Below are 19,764 nucleotides of genomic sequence, written 5' to 3'. Positions count from 1 at the left end.
TCCAATCTTCATCAATGTGTCAACTAGGGCTACGAAGATCAAAAGGATTAGAAGGCCCCCCCCCCCAAAGATTCCTATGAAAACTCTGTTGCTTATTGCTAGTGTGCCCTGAGCTTGAGCCCCCTCCCCCCCTCCTCCCTCACCTCAGGACACCATTCGGGCCAAGGTCTTATCCCCAGGACGTCTGCGCTGGAAAGAACGTTTGGAAAACTTCCTGCAGTTGTTAAAAGCCTCTGGATCCGTGACATCGGTGAAGAATCTCTAGCTGTCGTACAAAGCGCTTCTCTGGTAGTTATCCAGAGTCTGCTGAGTCTTGAATTGATGATAACAGGACTCCGCTTGGATGGATCCCTTCATTCGACCTCTCGTTTGAGATTTCTGTACTGATACGGACTCTTAAGTCCCGGTGCTTTTAGTTTCATAAAATTCCCCCAGGGAGGAAAAAATAAAGGCCGAGCTGTTAAATGAGCCTCTCTTTGCTCTTTACCTGCTGCAGTCCACCCTCGCCGAGGGCCTAGGCCTCTCTGGATCAGCGCCCTCAAAGCTCCAGACGGTATTTCCCTGTCCATCATCCATCGGCAAGACGCTCGGCCCTTCAAAACTAACCGGGGCGAGAGTAAAAAAGCGCCGTGGCTACCGGGGTGTTTGTGTGTGGGCGGCTCGGGAGCAAACCTGGAGTTGGTCTTCGCCACGGTCCTCGTTAATTGGTCGCCCCCCCCCCCCGCCTACTGACGGATCCGTTTGACGTCGCCCCCGCGTCGCGCATGAAGGACGCAGGCGGGACGCAGGCGGGACGCTGGCGGGAATGAGTCACGTGACTCTCGATCGCCCGTCGCCCCCCCCCCCCCCCCCACAACAGCCGCGAGTGACGGATGCCTGGCAGGCATTAGTCATCATAAATATGAGTGTATTTCAGAAATGTAAAAAGTGCCGTGACACAAAGTTCTGTGAACCTGATACTTCTCTTTGATTGCTTAACCAATCCATCTTACATCTTTTATTCTTCTCCCCCCCCCCCTGTTTATCCGCTTTTCCTCTCCGGTGACTTATCTTTTCTCTCGTTTTCGCTGTTTGCGGTTGTCTTCTTTTTGTTGTGTTCCCGCGATCCCCTCGTGGTCATCATCTTTTCCGTGTTTGAGGCGCGGACGCCGCGGCTCCCACAACAGGCCCCGAGTCTCCGCGGTAATCCGAGCGCTTTGGCTGGATGACGGAAGGAAAAGCCAACCCGTCGTAACGGGTTCCAGGCCTCTTTCCCGATGTCAGTGTCGGGAGTCGGGCTCGTCCAACATCTAATGGCCAATTATCTGCGGAGGAGACGTTAATGGGTGTCCCATTTCACAAAGTCCCCAGTTATTTAGGTCAATGAGCGCCATTGTGTGGAAACGTGGCAGAGCCGCCGCGCTCACCGCGCCACTGTTTTTTTTTTTCTTCGAATTTCTCGATGGAATCCCACAACGATTGTGAGCCAGCGCCGACCGCAAGGCCCATGTGTGTGTGTGTTTGTGTTCCATGCACGTGTCCGCCCGGAGATATAGAACACACACCCGTGTGCGCGTGGATTAATGCAACTCATATCAACGCAGGGCCACGTTGGAAGTATGCACTGACCACCCTGACACACACAAACCCACACAAACAGACGCCCCGGCCCGCCTCCCACACGCACCACACACACGCTCACCACAGACACTTACACAAGCAGCGCCGTAGACCTACCACCACATACTCAGACAACCCCCTACACACACACACACACATAGCTAGCAACCCACAGCCACATATGCAGGCTTCCCCCCCCCCACACACACACACACGCACACACACACAGAACCGCCACCAACATCAACACCCACTGGCTCGGGCTCGGTGACATCATGGCTTGGATGACAGCACGTCTTCCAGCCCCATTAGTCTGATTGTAGGTGGCTCCGCCGCAGTGATTTATGGGTAAATACCCATAGTCTCTTTCTGCTGTGTTGATTTAGAAGCCATGTTTTGGCCCCTTTGGTCCCACGGACCACAAGACTCGGGAGGGGGAATCCATGGCAAGTAATGACATTGTAAAACTGCAGACGGCGCGGCAGGGGGGGGGGCGGGAACCGCCCCGTCACTCTGCCGTCGCCCAGCGGCTGCTGATTGGTCGGTGAAAGCAGGAGGAGCCTTCTCGCTCAGTCGTCTCCTGGTTTTCACCTGCTCACCCCCCCCCCCCCCCCCCCGCTCGTTGGTTCTTCCTGTTGTCACGCATCTGCTCGTCAGCGCTCTTCTGTCGTCTGTTTTTCCTTCCTTCTTTTTTCTTTGTGAGCTTTTTTTTTTTTTTTTTTAAGAGCCCTGTTAATTCTGTCTACCACCGCGGTGGAAAATGGATTAACGGGAAGGAAAAAACGCACAGTTGCCGGTCCTGCGACCCCATTATGCCTGTTACTTTTGTTCTAAAAGCGCGTAGCGTACTTGTGTGAGAAAAAAGACATGAGCTGCACATCCTTGTGAATGCGTTTACCGAGAACCACCTCGTGGTGATGTGTGGGACTCATTTCTCCAAGTGTGTATCTCTACTACGTATCCCATTGCTCATGCAGGTTTGCGTGTTTTTGCATCGTCGGCAGTTTGCATGAGACTGAGTTTACTGTTCATCTCTGGATGTTCACGCTCATCGATCACAGTGTTATGATCATTATTATTATGACATATATATATATATATATATATATGGTGTTTTCTTGTTTGCGGTCACGTAACCTCAAGCCAGCTGTCACAATCTCCTCCCAGAAGCCTTTGCAGGAAGGATACAAGGAAAGGTCACCGCAACCCATTGAGAGCCCTTCAAGGATCTCGCTTGTGGCTGTGTGCGTTTATACGAACGGGGGCTGTTTGTGAGTCTGTGTGTGTGTGTGTGTGTGTGTGTGTGTGAGTTATAATTAGAAAAGTTCCTCCTGATTGGCAGATGTTGGTTGGGACAACCTGCTGAGGCCCCTCACTGTTGCATGCTGGGTGCTCGCATCGCCTCTAGCTGGAGAAGCTGGCAGGTGGATTTTTTTTTTATTGTTTTGAGCCGAGCGACGGTGGATGGACACAGGAAGTGCCACAGCGAGAGATGTGCGCGTACGCGTCCACCCACACAGACACAGACGGGGCGCCGTGCAGAGCCCGTGACTAAATGGATTCATATTGACGGGCACCGGAGCGGGCGGGTGGCTCCTTTCACGCGTCCAATCAGCCTTCCAAAACAAATGAAATGAAAAAGCTGTACCGGAACGGCAGAAATGCAATGAAGCCGCCGCGATTATGCAAAAAAAAAAGTTTTCAAGCTCACTTAAAATAGATTTAGCTTCCGTCAAAAAGGAGTCGATGTGGTTGTGGAAATGCCCTCCGGCGTTGAGTTCTGACTCGCACTGACGCGATGGATCGGCGGGTCCTGCTGACACTAGAAGGGCGCACGTAGGAGAGGGAGACCTCGACGATGGAATGAGCACAAGCGTGGTCTTACTCCTGGGGGGCAGGCATCGTGCTCTGATGGATGCGTATTTAGACCATTTTTCCAGGGAGAGTCTGGCTCTCGTGACGCTTCCGTCAGCCTGACGCCTGCTAACGGTGGCGTGCGGGGGGGGGACGCCAGGAAGTGTGTGGAGTCGTGGGCTCAAATCAGCTCACCGTTTGTTAATTTCCTAACGGAATTGGACGACAACGCCGTCGGCTCAATTTTCCTGTTTTAATGAGGACAAAAACCAATAGCGTAGCAACCGGAAACAAAAAAAAGCACTTCTTTAAGAGGCAAAACAGGGGCCGGGTTGAGATTCTTCATATGCGACTGCATTGCCATTATTATAAAAGAAAATGCTCCCAAGTGCACTGTTGCTGAAGCGCTCCGAGTTGCAATAACGAAGCGCACCTGCTTTCTGAGCCCCCCCCCCCCCCCCCCCTTCTGCTCCATCCACCCATGTGTCCCATCTGTACAACTTCTTTGCCTCCTGTAAACCTTTCCCCTCCTCCCTGCCGATCACTCTCTTCAGGCTACAGAGTCTATAATGAGCATTTCCTCTTAGCCCCCACCCCCCACACCTATTCTCTCACTCCCCCCCCATCCCCCCTTCTCCTGTCCTCCCCTTCTCACTGTGTGCAGAATTGGAGAAGCTTATCGCCTAGCAACCACAATTAAAGTACAACAAGTCAGCGACGGCAGCAGCAGCAGCAGCAGCCGCCGCCGCCGGAGTAAAGCTCCACAAACCTCCGTGTGACCAGCGGCTTCAGGCAGGGAGAGGAGGAGAGGAGGAGGAGAAGGGGAAAATAGAGAGAGCTGGACGGGGGGGGGGGGTAAAACGGAGCTGGGGAGTTGCAGTCGGACAGGTGAACAGCAATTAGCGGCGCGGCGAGGACTCTGGGATTTGAAGAGCAAAAGGAGGCGCGGGGAGAGCGGAGCGGCGAGGCGGCAGGTATGCGCGTGGGTGCAGGAATGAATGGACTCCAAGTGAAGGTATTTCTCTGCGTATTACTGCTCCTGTGGGTGTTTTTTGCTTTTCTTTTTTGCCCCGTTAATATTCCTTGCAAGTGAAATTCTGCACGAATGCATCGCGGATGGATGACACACAGCGCTGAGCCAACGCTGCCAAGGTTCAAAGCGCATCCATAAGCGCCCCCGACAAAGATGGAGACCGAAGCCTGACCAATCATTGTGGAATTGCTTTTTATTATTATTATTATTATCAGAGCCAATTAATCTCTGCCATATGGAATTTTTTTACATAAATGTGTCTGCACGTCTTCGACAAATATGTACGACACTTAATGTGTAAAGTCAGGTGACCGCGTCCTCGTCATTAGGATAATTGACCCAGGTGTTGAGAGCAGCTCTAATAGATGTCAGGTGGGCTTCTCCTGCTGCCATTGGCATGGAGACGTGTTCGGAGGGATTTAAAGACAGCTTCAGCTGTTAGTTCTGATACGAAATGTTCCCTCTTTTTTTCTAAGAGTGTCAGTGATTTCTGACGACACGTGGACAGATGTGTGTGTGGGAGAGAGGGGGGGGGGGCACCAAGTTGCACTAAGTTGCAAAATGGCTCTGATGTTATATGTATATTTCTGTTTGGACAGAGGCGTGTGGGATACTTTTGCCTTCATTCAGTCGGCAGTGCTCATCCTGGCCGTAGGTTTCAGGTTCTTCATTTGAAATCATCCTCCAGGCATTAAAGGCATTAAAATTACGAATGTATTTCTTAGCAAATAATCAACCACATGCTGCAGGCGCTTGTAATTCCATAGTTTTTGTATTCCTGTGAAGGTTTACCTCCAATTACTGCATCCTGAAAGGTGGCGCTGAAATAGAGCTCCGACACCCCCTCCCCCCGCAGACCTGTCTTTCAAAGGAAGGACACCCACCTGCTCTCGTCCCTGTGGCAGAGAGACCCCTCTCTGAGGGCACAGCAGGGAGCGGGGAGGTGAAAGGTCACTGGTCCTGTAAGGCCTACCCTGTCCCCACGGGGGAGGACGGAGATGTCAATCGCTGCTCCAAATGTCCCCGCATAGAAGCACGCACGCACGCACGAACACACACACACACACGGATGTTCCGTTTGAGATACAAAGGGAGGCCACGCTGCCTCACTTCTTTTTGGAGGATACACTCAACGTGCCGCTTTTTGCTGCAGGGTCACATGACCAGAGGAGCTCGCACCAAAGTAACCAATGGACAATGGCGGACCCGAGCAGGACATTTTAAAACATGCGCCCCGGGACTTCACCGACACCTCACAAAGGGCCTCGGGTTCGAAACCCGGCCGAGCTGTGTCCACGGTGCGCCGTGCCCACGGGCACAATGCATGCTGGGAGCCTCTTTGTGACAGTGAGCACATTCAAATCGGAGCACTTTGCATTGTGTTTCACTCTTAGTTTGCTTCCTTTATCAGAGAAAATGAGTCCACCTTCTTGCCAAAGAAGAAAAATGCAGAAAACAGAAAACTCCAAAAATGTTTCCAGCCCCGAGGCCAGCTGTGTGTGTGTGTGTGTGTGTGTGTGCGTAATGTGTCCAGTGTCTTGTGTGTGTGCGCCGCTGTCTGTCTCAGCACGTGTCACCGCTGATGGCTCCACACCTCCTGAAGAAGAAGCAGACCGCGGGGGGGGGGGGGTGCTCTGTGTGTGTGCACTGTGCAGGTGTGTGGTTGTGCGTCAGCGGGTGGCCTGTGTGCCTAATAAGCCGGAGGGAAAGTGCTCGCCCCCCCCCCGTCGAGCCGCGTTGGCCGGAAGGTTTCCTTTCTGCATCTGGACTTGGGGAACATGGTGGACTCCGTCATCAGAGGCTCTCGTGGTGTCGTGTCACCTTCACGGCCTCCTCCCTCCACATACCGGCACACGCGTGCCAGTCCACTGGATACGTGTTTTTAAGGGGTAGCTGATTATTTTTACCCACGTAATTGGCTCTCACGGGGTCGCATTGATCACGTGGTCGGTGCTCCCCCCGCGATTAGTGGACGAGGTGAGTAATAAATCAAACCTAATCAAGGAGGAAAGGCAGATATCTCTTTCTTTGTGTTGGGGTAATTGGGTTTGTCTTTGAGGTTATTTCAGCCACTGATTCTTTGAGGGCGGCACATTTCCAGCAGATCCTTCACTAAATGCTTTTTGTTGAAAGGTGTATTTTCCAAGATAGCAAAGCCCACATGAACATGTGAAATATGAGGCCATATGCTCGTTTGGGACGGATGACACGAGACAGATGAGCAGGAAGCCCCCCCCCCCCCCCCCCCCCCCGAAGATTGGAAAGAAGAGCACGTAGTTCCGCCTCAGGTGCTGATTGTCACGTCTGTTTCTCTTCTCTTACTTGCAGAGTCTGGGCTCCGCTGACCGAAAGGAGAATCAGCACAAGAAGTAAGTCCCCCCCCCCGTCCTTCCAGTCTCTCTTTAGAAAACTGAAGAAATGAACGCTTTCTACACCCTTTATACATCATAATATCTTTTTCACTGGTTGAATTGTCTTTCTTGATCGCCTTACGGCTGGTGCCACATCACATCACATACACAGACGTGTCTGCTGCGCCAGGTGTGCTGTCACCTTGAAGGGAGAGGGTCTAACGCCAGGGCACAAAAGTAGTACAGCTAGCGCACAATGTCATGTGACAGAAGTCTTTGCCATAAAGAGGCAGGGAGGGAGAGGGAAGCGTGTTGTGCACAGCCACACACCACACGTGGATGTTGGTGTTTTTCATCTCAAAACGACCATTAACCCTGAAGAGAAGGTGACATGCCACACACCTGTGCGTTTCGTCCATAACTTAAATGTGTGTCTGTGTACTCGAGACTGAGCATTAGCAATCTTTAATATCCATTCTGTATCGTCTCTTCATCCACCATGTTAACAATTTGTTTGGAACGTTTGTGGGCTTTAAAACTAATGATCTACGCCAATAACATTTAGTCTCAAATTGTGCACCGAACGATTGGGCACAATCAAGCGGATTGCACGGTTTCTGTGCAGCTCAGTGCAGGTGAAGGAATGTATCGGCCATCTTGCCTTCGCTTGTTCTCTCAGGCTCGGTCTTTAGCCGCTCCTCTTCTTACCCACGGATGCAAGGTCGCTTAGCTGATTGTTCCTCCGGATGGAGATGATTTTTTGTGCTCTTTTTTATGCACAGCTAAGCACCGGATCATCATACCAAGTGTTCTTTAAGCTCTCACGTCACACTTTATATTATTTTCTTCATGCAAAACAAAGGCAGAGGCAGAGGGGAACCTACACAAAACATCCAGAGAATAACTGTGGATAGAAAGTACCACATGACCTGGTTGGTGTTAATTCTTTTTTTCCGTTTAATTCGTTTTTTCCATTTTCCATTTTTTCCATTTATTCAAGAACAAGAGGAGTGTATCCACCATCTTCAACCTTCAATATGAAGAATTTTTCACAGCTTTAATGGAAATGACCTCTCGTGTTTTAGGTGACACGCGCTCAATTCGTCTCGTCCTTTCCACCCTGTGACAGCCGCCACGTTCCCCCACAGCCGGGGGGGGGACTTTCCCTGCGCGGCGCTGGTCGCCTGTTGCCGTGGTTACAGGTGACACGGGAGCCGAAGCCCGGCAGCATTTAATTAATGGCCACATCGGGCGTTTGATTCTGCGTACAGTACACAAAGTCCTTAATGGGGCCGAACAAACACAGCGCCCGGCGTCTGGGATCAGAGGGCCCAAAGATGAGAGAGCACCAGAAGACATAAAAAGTCCATCCGTCGGCCACAAGTAAAGCAGCAAAGATGCCGACGAGCATTTACATTTTCATCACGCAAGTCTACCTACGTTATACTTTCACTATGGCTATGTGAATTATTAATCCCTTTATAGTGGACTTAAAAGTGTCCCACAATGCACTGCGAGGTGCGGTGGTAGACCGCTGGTCACCCACGCAGCATTTACATACCGTCGGACAGAGCAGCACATTTTGTCCTCGGGGGGGGGAAGTGGTCCGAGTGCAGATACCTGGACGGCGAGGGGTTTCGCTGACCCTCGGGGGCGGAATCCGAGCGGACGGCACATTGGCCGAAGTCGAGGGACCTTCTGCTGCATTCTGAAGGGTCCCTCGCTCATTCAGCACTGCATTCCTGTGTGAGACAGCCTGTGGGGCATCTTAAGGGCTACAAGCATCTCATCCCCAACACATTACGCCTTCTCTTTTTTTTTTTTTCCAGACTCTTTTTTTTTTTTCTGCTTGCCTCACTTTTTTCACAGGGTTTTGAAATCGCAGTGTAAATACATATTGAGGAGTATTTACAATAGTGGTAATGGTGGTAGGAGAGGGACCGAACTCGGCGGGCCATAGGAGACTGCTTCTGGCTGAGTGTGTGACTGTGTGCACAGTTCATCAGTGTGTGTGTGTGTGTGTGTGTGTGTGTGTGTGTGTGTGTTTCCACACGTGCTCTCAACAGCAAAGTGTGCTCTGTTGATCCAGTGTGCCTTTCACAAATATGAATTATAAATAATCGTGTGAATATTGGTGACATTTATCCCTCTTTCTGTGTGTTCAATGCGCTCTGTGTGTGTGTGTGTGTGTGTGTGTGTGTGCGCTTATTTGATGTGGCTTGGCAGCAGCAACGTCGGGTTTTTTGAGAACTCCCCAAGAGGAGGCTGCCAGGCCAAAGAACGGAGCGGGCAGAGACAGACATTGTTTTAGTAAGGCACCCTGGCCATGATTGTGTGTGTGTGTGTGTGTGTGTGTGTGAGAGAGACAAAATGTCACTGGCACCGGAACCAGCTCAAGGGTCCCCCCCCCCCCCCCCCTCTCTCTTTCTTTTCTGATCTTCCACAACAGGGAGCGAAAGAGTAAAACCAGAGGAGAGTGGGGTGGATTTTCAGAATCTCCGGTGCTGCCGACAGGGAGCCACAGTCAAACATGTAGAGCACAGCGCCATCCGGGCCGCGCCGCTCCGATCCATCCCCCCCCCGCCCCCGTCGCCCTCTCGTAGCGCCGTTGGTCCGCGTGGGCCACCTCTGCCCCACCTTGACCCTTCCTACGGTACCTTAAACCCCAGAAACCGGAGCCCTGTGACGGGGCGGCCCGGCTGTGCTCGGCCAAGATCTCGCGAATGTAGAAACACAAGAAGCCTCTCCCTCCCCGAGGTTCCCTCGTCCTTTCCAGCATAAATAATCCCCTCAGTCTGCTGGCAAGACCCTGATTGGAATCTCGACGCCGTGCTCAATTGTGGGTTGATGGGGGGGGGGGGAAGTGGGTCGCCCTTTTTCTGTGTGTGCGTGTGTGTGTGTGTTTCAAGCCGTTTCGAGACCATAAACAGAATACCAGACTGGTGTCTACCTCCACGAGGCCTCTGAGGGCCCTGTGCAGAACTCCGGCTGGCGGATCCGCTCACCTTTCAGACTCATTCACTTAAACTCCAGCGTGTTTACAGAAAGCTGCAAAGAGAGGTGGACTCAGCCTGGAATAACACGCACGCGCTATCCTCCATTCGCCGCTACGAGCGCCGCGTTGAGATCCAGGCTCCGCGGGGGGGCATTAACAGCTTCTCTCTGTCCTGCAGGAGACCAGCTGGAGACTTATGTGGAGATCGTGTGGAGAGTTATGGGATTCCGGGTGCGGAATTATTAATGGGCCTCAATGTCACCTGATGTCACGCGACTGTCACGTGACGCCAGCTCTCCAGGGACTTTGTTATGTCTCTGTGTGTCTTTTCCTAGGTGACATACGAATGGGACGAGTGCCTTTCTGCACACACACACACACACACTGCATGGCATTGTGTGCGTGGGGTGATAACTGCGTAGCTCTGAGATTAGATCATTAGCACTTGAGGCGGTTATTGTCGAGGTTCGCTCGCGGAGGCGGCTGTTAAATGCCCCCCCCCCCCCCCCCCCCCCCCCTCGCTCTGCCCGGAACCCGGAAGGAGATCATCCCTCCCGTCGGCGTCACGTGGTTTGTGAATATTCGTATCCAGCGTAAAAGCGGCAGATCGCGGGGTGCGTCAGGTACGGCGCGGCAGATATTGCCTCCCATTCATTGACCGGCGATTACACCCTGCGCCCCGAGGCGTTTAGATAATGCACCGCAGTCGCATCACAACTGACAGGAGAGCTTGTTAGCCTGAAGGAGTGTCAGTGTGTTTCACTGGCCCGAGGCCTCCGTCCAAGGGAAATAAAAGCGGGGCCCCCGCCGCACGGAGAGACGTGCACACAGACATGGGTTTGGATGGAGATGGTGAATGGAAAACAAGGCTTTCTTTGAGCAGATTTTAATTAGCAACGTTCATAGCTTGGCTGCGTGCTTTTATGATTGGCCCACTGAAAGCCTTTTTGTTTGCCTCACGAAACACATTGAGGGGTATGTTCCTGAATTAAACTGTGTTTGTATGTTTGTGCGTGCGTGCGTGTGTGCTTGCATCCACTTCATTTGCATGTATCTGTTATGCGGGGCGCTTGGCCACATTCCTTTCAGGCTATTAGACCTCCACCGGCAGGAACCAGGAGCCGTAGCAGGAGACTGAGATGAAAGAAACTCGGGGGCGCTTTGTTTTTCCTCCTTCTCCAAAATAGTTGTTTTAGGTTGGCAGCCATCGGCCATAATTGCGGAGAGACGGGGGTCAGGTATTCGCCTGTCCTGCTTGTGATTTACTATCCCGTCTGCGCCTTAGTAATCTGATATAATAAGATCTGTGGTGGAGCCTCAGACACACCACACAGATTGTGTAACGCTTTGCATTCTGCTGGTTTCGGGGAGCTACTTTATAAACACGTCGAACACAGAACCCTCTGTGTCATCTGTGGAGCGCTTGTCATTTTCTTTCTCATTTGACAAATTGGTACATTTAATGAAGGGTTTCTCCCAGGGGGGCCAATGCAAAACATACTATTAGAGATTAATGGACCACTGGAAGAGCATTTACAGCCTCAGACAACCAGGGATTTCTATTATATAGAATTCAAATTACGGTCAAGTAAGGAAATGCCAATACTCTAATAGTATTCCAAATCATTTACATACATTGAATTATGAACTTAGTGGGGAAGGAGGTGTGTTAAATAGTTCTTATGTGTTTGTTGCACTGCAGCTCCCTGTGACGTCTTTGAGTCGCAGTGTTTCTTTGCTAGAATTCCACGCTGTCTTAACCCGGCTCTCAAATAGCAGTGGGCTACTCGGGCTGTGAGCGGGGGTCAAAGGGCACAGTGGATAGCTTTGTGTACTGTGAGCGTGAACAATGAGTTCTTTAGCAGAATTTGTCGTGCACATGAATACCTCCGAACAGTTAATTGCCGCCATGGCAACTGCACAGAGAGGCTAAGTGACATTAGGTGAGCTGTTTGCAAGAAAGCGATCCTTCGGAGTGACAGTGTGCAAATGTGTGTGTGTGTGTGTCTGTTTGTGTGTGTGTGTGTGTGTGTGTGTGTGTGTGTGTGTGTGTGTGTGTGTGCGTGGTGTGTAAGCGTAGGTCAACATTTTCTCCGTATCACCACACAAGCCTTTCAGTGCTGACAAAAGCACTCTTGTGCTGCAGGATTGGGGAAAGTTACTAATGCTGGCAGGATCATAATCTAAGTCACATTGCAGGGAGGCAGCGGCGTGCTTTGACAGTGGAGAGATGCATTAGCAGCAGGGACCATACAGGCGGTATTTATGAGAAATAAAACAAATTATTACATTTTTTAATTAAAACTATACTTTTTTTCATCAGGATGAAAATGACTATACTACTTTTAGAGCGTGTTTAAATATAAATTAACATTATTAATAAAGATAAGTCCTTAGAAGAAGAAAAAGTTAATTACTGTTCAAACCTGTTTTTACATTAGCTTTGTACTTCAGAAATAGAAAAGCACTGGAAGTGGAAAGCTTCCATTGCTGTCAGGCATCGCTATGTGACCCTTTGTCATCCCTTCTGCCCTGTGGTGTTCATTGTGAGAAGGTCAAAGTGGCAAAGGTGTGACACGGGAAAGGACGCGGGGGGGGGCATACAGGTATGCCCACGTTGGCTTTGAAGGCTTCTTTTCCCCTGAGAGGACGGGGCATTCGGGCAGGTGCCTGAGCACCCTCTAACTCTCAAACACAAACACACCGGACGCCATGCCACTAAGGTCACGTTGTAGGACGCCATGCCACCAAGGTCACGTTGTAGGACGCCATGCCGCTAAGGTCACGTTGTAGGACGCCATGCCACTAAGGTCACGTTGTAGGACGCCATGCCACTAAGGTCACCTTGTAGGACGCCATGCCACTAAGGTCACGTTGTAGGACGCCATGCCGCTAAGGTCACGTTGTAGGACGCCATGCCACTAAGGTCACCTTGTAGGACGCCATGCCACTAAGGTCGCCTTGTAGGACGCCATGCCACTAAGGTCACGTTGTAGGACGCCATGCCACTAAGGTCACGTTGTAGGACGCCATGCCACTAAGGTCACGTTGTAGCCCTCAATAGCTCTAACAGGAAAAAGCAATCAATCACTGATTCTATAAACCTTAATCAACACGGGGGGGAATAAGAAAGAAAAAAGGCCGTTCTGATGAGCGGGATACCCTGAGTGGGTCTCCGAGGGGATTGCGTCACCGCGGCGCGTCTGCTTGGGTGATGTTATCGGGGACAGCTGCGTGCGGCGGAGCCAGGGGTCGGGGGGGGTCGGGGGCTCTCGCCCAGCCAAGAGGCAGCCAGTTGCCAGCAGATCCCCTCCGCTGAGACCCACCTGCTTCACATGTCCATTTGTCCTCTAAACCCCTCAAAGGGATTCCCCGAGTCCTCGTCTGTGTCCACTGGCCCCCGGGCTCTTTGAAGCCGTGATCCTGTGTGTTTTCACGGCATTCAAGTGGTTATCCTACGCTCCTGTCGTGTCATGCGTTTGATCCAAAGGTTTGTTTGAAGTTTTATAGGCAACTTTTTAATGTAACCGTTGGGCTTAGGCCAGACGTATTAGATCCTTAGAAAACCAATGCAGTTATTACAAAACCCAACGGCCCATTCGTGAATCTGATTTCCTGTGAAATACACAGTTTAAGGATGGGGTCTTTGGCTTCGAATGGTTGCCAGTATTGAATTAAAAGCCCTTGAAGAAGAAGCCCGGCCTAAACCTAATACCATCAATTAGGGGTTGCTCTGCCATCTGACCAGAATCCCACACCCCTTCAAGTGTGATTCATACGGGAAAATATGCCTCTTCTGTCTTAGAGGTCAACCAACTCCTCAGAGAAAGCTCAGCAAGCCGTAGTTGAGGGTGTAGGAGTGGGAATCGCTCTACTAGATAATCCATAGCATGAGGTCATCCTCAATGAGAACTTGTGTATTTTCATCTCAGCTTATCGCGTCGTCTTTATGGCGCAACAGCTGGTCTCACGAGGAATCTGCGGTCGTAGCACGGGAGCATATGCGACGAGAATGAAATGCCTCCCTGGTCGATGAAGACAAAGAGGCTGTTTTTTTAAATGGATTTATTCTTTCCAAAGTGTGCTCGCAGTGTAGCTTCTCTGAAGTTTGGTTTCTACTCGCGAGTTGCGGCCGTCTTAAGCCCGATGACGACGTGGCCGGCACAGATCGGCTTTGCCTGTCGGCGTTCAAGCTCAAGGTCACGGTGACCTCACTCAAGACTTTTTGGGCCTTTAGTCAATACTTCTTCTGTTAATTTAGAACAATTCGCGCGACCCCTAATAGGGTGAAATTATGAAGTGACAGTTGTTTGTTCCAAACACGGGAAGAAACTGGAGCCTGGCCGGTTTGTGATGGCGGTGGTTCTCGCCTTCGTGTTCAGAGACCTTTGATTTACGAGGCCTATCCAAGATCTCGATCCTGACTGTTTCGCAGCGAGGGATGCAATCGAATTTTTGGCAAAGAAGCAATCTTATGACGTGAGATTTATATTTATATATTTGGAAAGAGCGAACAATGTTCCAGGCAAGGGAGCAGAAAGCCCCGCTGGCTCGGGTCTGTGCCTTGAAAAAGGCCTCTTATTCACACCTGTGGGAACGTTTCAATAAAGGTCTCCATCCAATCGAATCATTCTCCCAGATCTGTCGTTCACCCATGTCACCGCTCATACCAACCATCACCCACCTTTCTTCACCGAAGCCTTGTGTGAAAGGTTCCGTCTCTGCTGCAGTGCCTGGAGCTTTGCTTCTGAGTGGCAGAAGCAAAGCCCCCCCCCCCACCCCTAGCGCTCTCCTCCATGCAGCCATCCCTGCAGCAGGTCTCCAGCGGCGCTCACCATGGAGACCGAAGCGCCCGCTGGCTCACGTGAAGAGGATACCTACGTGTGTGTGTGTGTGTTAGGGATAATGAAATGTGAGCAGCATGTGTGTTAGATGAGCGAGGCACCACGCCATTGGTAATGATTTTATATGTTCATGGTAGGTACCAGAAAAAAAAAATCCATTAATTAAGAATTTTACAGATTTATACAAACCTTTGCATGGTCTTGTGAGTTCTGACACTACATCACTACTGTCAGGAACGTTCCTCTGTGTCTCCGGCTCTTTGATGGAGAATTTAATTACGTTTTGATTAGTCCCCTCATTACCACGGCGATATTGCAATGCTGGTTCTTGTCAAACGTATCCGGGGCTGGAAGGGAAGAAATATTACATTTACTGTTTTTAATTTTGAACAAAAAGTTGAGCTGGGACATCGGCAGCCCAGCAGAGGAGATTAAAATGTCTGTGACTGTTTTTTTCTGCGAAAAAGATTTGGAAATGTAGACAGAAAGTGGCGGCTTTCCCTGAAACCTAATGTTTCCTCTGGGAACTGCAGAATTTTTACACTGTTTATCAACTTCATTCCACTGAGTTTCGTTGAGTCGATTTTGGTTTTAGACGTTAGAGAATCCATTTTGCTGAGACCGTTCTCAATCAACATCTTTCTTTTTTTTTTTTTTTTTTGGCAGTGAATTTCTGTAGGCCTGCAGATAATAAACCCACCAAACGGACATCAGTCCCCCGAGTGTTTTTCTACTAGCAATTATTTATACAGAAAAAAGGGCTCTGGCATTACCTGCTCCTGAACTATGCGAGCATGTGTAATGTGTGATAAGGCAACATGTTGCAGGACCTTTTCTTGGCTCCAAACCAGTCCATGGAGGCCTATTCTCATCCAGGTTTTTTTTTTTTTGTCTTGTCCCCTCAGGTCAGAGTCGGGCATCTCCAAATTTACCCACCGCCTGTCCCTCAAAGAGCGTGTGGCCAAAGCAGAGAAGACCTCCACGGACAGACCTCCATCCTACAGAAGACGATCTCTCAGTGTGGACTGGTAGGACCAAAGAGCGTCTCACTAAAATCCCCCCTTCTGCCTTCACTTCGTCACTCCTTAGGGCTCTCACACTGTGAACATTGTAAAACAAGACTTCATCGGAAGCAGCGTTTTGATTTAAATCGTCGAAACCAAAACTGGTGCCTTCCCTACGGCCTATTTTGGCGATTGGGCAGCTGGTGTTTGGGGGAGGGGGCGGAGGTCGGGAGATGTCGGGTCCCTGCCTGTCTCTGCGTTCTGGGTTCCGCCGGCCGATCTCGCTCTTGGATGGAGGGGGGGCTTGAACCCTTTCCATCACGAGGCTGCCTTTCCGCTCCCCACCCATGGGACTCCTCCCCCAGGCTCCCCTCTCCTGGCACCTTCCTGTGCTCCTTTATCTACCCATCCGTCCTCCTGTCTGTCCCTCTGGAACCCTCCCCCTCCCCCGTCCTTAGTGCTTCTCTCACCATTGGGAAAATGGCCCCAGGTTGAAGCGGATCTTACACTCGATTCAGTCAAAGTAAAAAACGCTCGTGCAGTAGCTGTTCGGCGGAGTTACTTAGCGGTTTTAGTGGGGTTGCAGATTCTCGGAGTGAGGCCTTACGGGGTCTTTTGTCGGGCCTTGTGGGACCTACTGTGTGGTCGGCCTGCAGGAGAGTGCGTGTGCGGTGTGAGGTCCTTTACGGCTTGGCCTTGTCCTCCCGTGTTGCTGGAGCGGGGACCTGGCCTTTAAAGTTCACGTCCTGATTGATGCAGTCTGGTTTTAATGAAACACAGTGGGTAGATTGGACATGCTCATTTACGGGAGGGATGACGAGGGAGGGGGGGGGTCTTTCGGCCACAGCTGGATCCTGACTTTCTCCGCGGGCGAGGCGCCGTTACAGGAGTGTGACTGGTCTTTTGTGACATAATAAAGCAGGAACCCCCGGTGGGGGGGAGAGACTCTGGGTTGAGGGCTGAGTCACGCTGCTGGAAGGTGAAACAAGGTCGGTCCAGATCCCCAGCTTCTGTGCTACCAGTGTCCTCCAAACGCCTCCTTTTTTTTTTTACATAGTTTTACTCTTTGACACTTATGGCACCTCCTCTAAAATATCACCTGTGTAATATACATGTTTATTGAGGCTTTCCCGTCATGTGACTCATTCGGGGGTCGTGTTGCGTTTTGTGTGTATCGCTTGCTGAGAAATAAGGAGTTGGAGGAGGAGTTGTTGAGATTGTGTTATCTAACGGCTGTGGAGGCCTCAGCGGGTTTCTTTTTCCTGAGACAGAGGCTGTTAAAACGCCAGAATAGATTCGCCTCTAATGAAAGCGGAAATGTGGAAATGTGGCGCTATCGACCGATACACACTTTTAAAATTGAGTTTACTTGCACCCATCTGCACATTGCCCTCTTCTTTCACTCTTTAAGTCAAACCTTGTACGATTACATCTAGGTCCCCCGGTGGCTCAACACTTAACTCTCTATTTAGTGGACCATTGCCGTTTATGTCGAGTCACTATTAAGGGAATTCTTGGCCCATGTACAAACTTGAAACGGGAGCCTTTTTTGTAGCCTCATCAAAGTCCTTGAGAGCTGGCAGGGCCTCGGCAAAATGCAATAATAAAAGATAATGGGAGTGTTATTGGTAATCATAGTAAATGGCCTCTAGAGTATGGATGGAGAAAAGCGTTCACTGAGGGGGTCAGAGGGAGCTTAAGAGGGAAATTAAGGTATTTTCTGCCTGTTAAGCATGTAAAAAATATATATATTTTTTTTTCTCCACGAAGCCATTGGTATGAATGATTACAATGTGGATCTATAATGTCTTTGGGTGAATATGGTGGCCCTGTGAGGTTTGAATAATCTGAATAAAATGCTTTCCGATCCTGCGTCTTACTCATCTCGATATCTAAAGTAATGCTCCGGGCTGCAGGTTGGTTCCCCCCCCCCCCCCCCCTGTATAATTGCTGCCTTGTTTTTCTTGTGCATGACGTGTCAGCCTGAGACATCCAGCAGAGTCTGACAGTCAATACCGGGGCCTTTAACTGGCACCACAGGGCCAGTAAATAAGTCTTCATTTCCATATCCTCTCGTAGGGACAGAGAGCCATTTCCCTTCCCCAAAACCCTTGAGCACAATGGAGAGGCAGCCGTGCAGGTCGGCCAAGCAGCTTTTATTTCCCTAAACAGTTCCCCCGCAGAACGGAAACTCTACACACAAGTACTCCAACACCAACCTGTGCTCGAATCCAATCCACTTCGTAAAATCACCAACAAAACATCGGCATGTGTGTGTGGTTGTGCCGTATGCAATGGAGTGTTTAACCCCCCCCCCCCCTCCATCACCCATCCCCTGAAGGCCCCCCCCCTGCTCTGCCTGGTGCCACCCTGTCTTCAGGAATAGCTTCGGGGTGACGTCCTAATTTCGATGCCCGTAGCTGATATGTTTACACACATCCCAACTAACTGACACACACACACACACACACACACACACACACACACACACACACACAGACGCACACAGAGTGGCCACACAGAGACTCATGTTTGCCATCTGATTCTCTCCTTGATATTCATGCTCTCACACACACACACGAGCAAACACACATTGCAATAGTTAGGACTGTGTGGAGTTGTGTGTGTAAAAGGGGAATGGGGGGGTTACCAAGTGCTAATCCTTATGAATTGAGCACAAAGGGAATCGAAAAAAGAAAAAAAAAGAGCATGGAGAAATCGCCCAAGTCTTTGGGAAAAAAAACGGAGGGCAATTCTCAAGGGCCCCACGTGTAAAGTGCTTTTAGACAGTATGCCACTCGCCTCATTTGGTTCTAATTTGATTTAATATTCCTGACTTCCTTTCATCCTTTCTTCTGCTGCAGAGAGCTGTCAGTTCAAACAAGAGGGACAAAACAGGGGGTTATAGATCCCTATAATTTTTCATTTTAGACATTCTGCACAGAACTCCCTGTTAAAGATCACGACAGCGGGAAACTGATCCCTGCTCCTGCTGGAATGTCTTTTATTCTGTGTTCTGCATTAAAATCACACCATTCTCCGACCGTATTGGCGCTGAGAAGCTTTACCACACATACATGTCAAAAGTGTAAACACGTATTTGAGTGAGGTCTAGTTAAGACGGAAAATAGATAATAAACAGTTCAGTCACACATCAGAAGGAAGGCTGATGAGAAGGAGAAGCTCCGCTGATGGAGGTCAGATGATCGAAGGCTTCACGACAGCAACAGATCAATGATAAAGACACAAATAGAAATACATTTCGGGGTAAAGACGATGAAACAATTCAGATGCTAACGTTGGACTTCCTGAGCTTCTTCTGCCTGTAATATGACTTTATTGAGACAGTAGAGTCCAGTCCACACAAGGGACACATTTGCTGATTTCTTTTGCTTCGGCCTCGTGGTCCTTCTGACACGCACACATTACACACCAACTCAAATCCAGTAGATTACACAAGTACACACAAGTACTGTAGTAAGCACAAACCTTTGCACACAGTCTAGACATTATTTATGTGCTGAAATGCGTCCACGCGCTCACGCAGCGTCTTCTGGATGCTGTGTGAGATTTATGGGGCTGGCTTCCTCCCGTCCTGTGTGTCTCCTACTTGATACTCCGTTTTCCACTCCAGACCTAAGCTCAGCACACAGGAGGGAGGGGGGGGTGGGGAGGGGGGAGGGGCTCAGGGAACAGTCAAATAGGTAAGACGAGGAGGAAGTAGAGACTGAAAATGATCAAGAATGAAATAAAAGATTGAAAAGACGATGGAGAGAGACAGAGTTAGAGCTCCGAAAAGTGGAGCTGGAACTAGAGAGGAGAGGTTACCACATGTAGAGCATGGGTTTGGGTGGTGTCTGTGTGTGTGTGTGTGTGTGTGTGTGTGTGTGTGTGTGTGTGTGTGTGTGTGTGTGTGTGTGTGTGTGTGTGTGTGTGTGTGTGTGTGTTGTTTGTGTGTGTGTGTGTGTATAGACAGACAGCCAATGGGTCAGAGGGTTAGCGTTGCCCCATGTGTTGCTCATAAGCCTCAAAGACAACCGAAGCTGGGGAAACTACACCCCTCGGCCTGCTCAGTGTGTGTGTG

At 50.2% G+C, this 19,764-nt stretch overlaps 1 protein-coding gene across 3 annotated transcripts in view; it reads left to right on the top strand.

Annotated features, from left to right (window-relative positions):
- The window catches only part of LOC119212574 (ankyrin repeat and fibronectin type-III domain-containing protein 1), a 74,115-nt gene that overhangs the window by 33,220 nt on the left and 21,131 nt on the right, over positions 1-19,764 (top strand). For 2 of the 3 annotated variants that reach the window (XM_037463126.2, XM_037463125.2), the window contains 2 exons: positions 6,815-6,855; positions 15,582-15,704. In XM_037463126.2, coding sequence (XP_037319023.2) covers positions 6,815-6,855; positions 15,582-15,704 — 164 coding nt within the window. Of the gene's footprint in view, positions 1-4,308; positions 4,428-6,814; positions 6,856-15,581; positions 15,705-19,764 lie in introns of those variants that run through there. The other variant, XM_037463130.2, reaches the window with a different exon arrangement.

This window comes from Pungitius pungitius, chromosome 21, assembly GCF_949316345.1.
Source record: "Pungitius pungitius chromosome 21, fPunPun2.1, whole genome shotgun sequence".
Lineage (NCBI taxonomy): Eukaryota > Metazoa > Chordata > Actinopteri > Perciformes > Gasterosteidae > Pungitius > Pungitius pungitius.
Note: the sequence above shows the minus strand (reverse complement) of the source record. Positions and strands in the feature narration are given on the sequence as shown.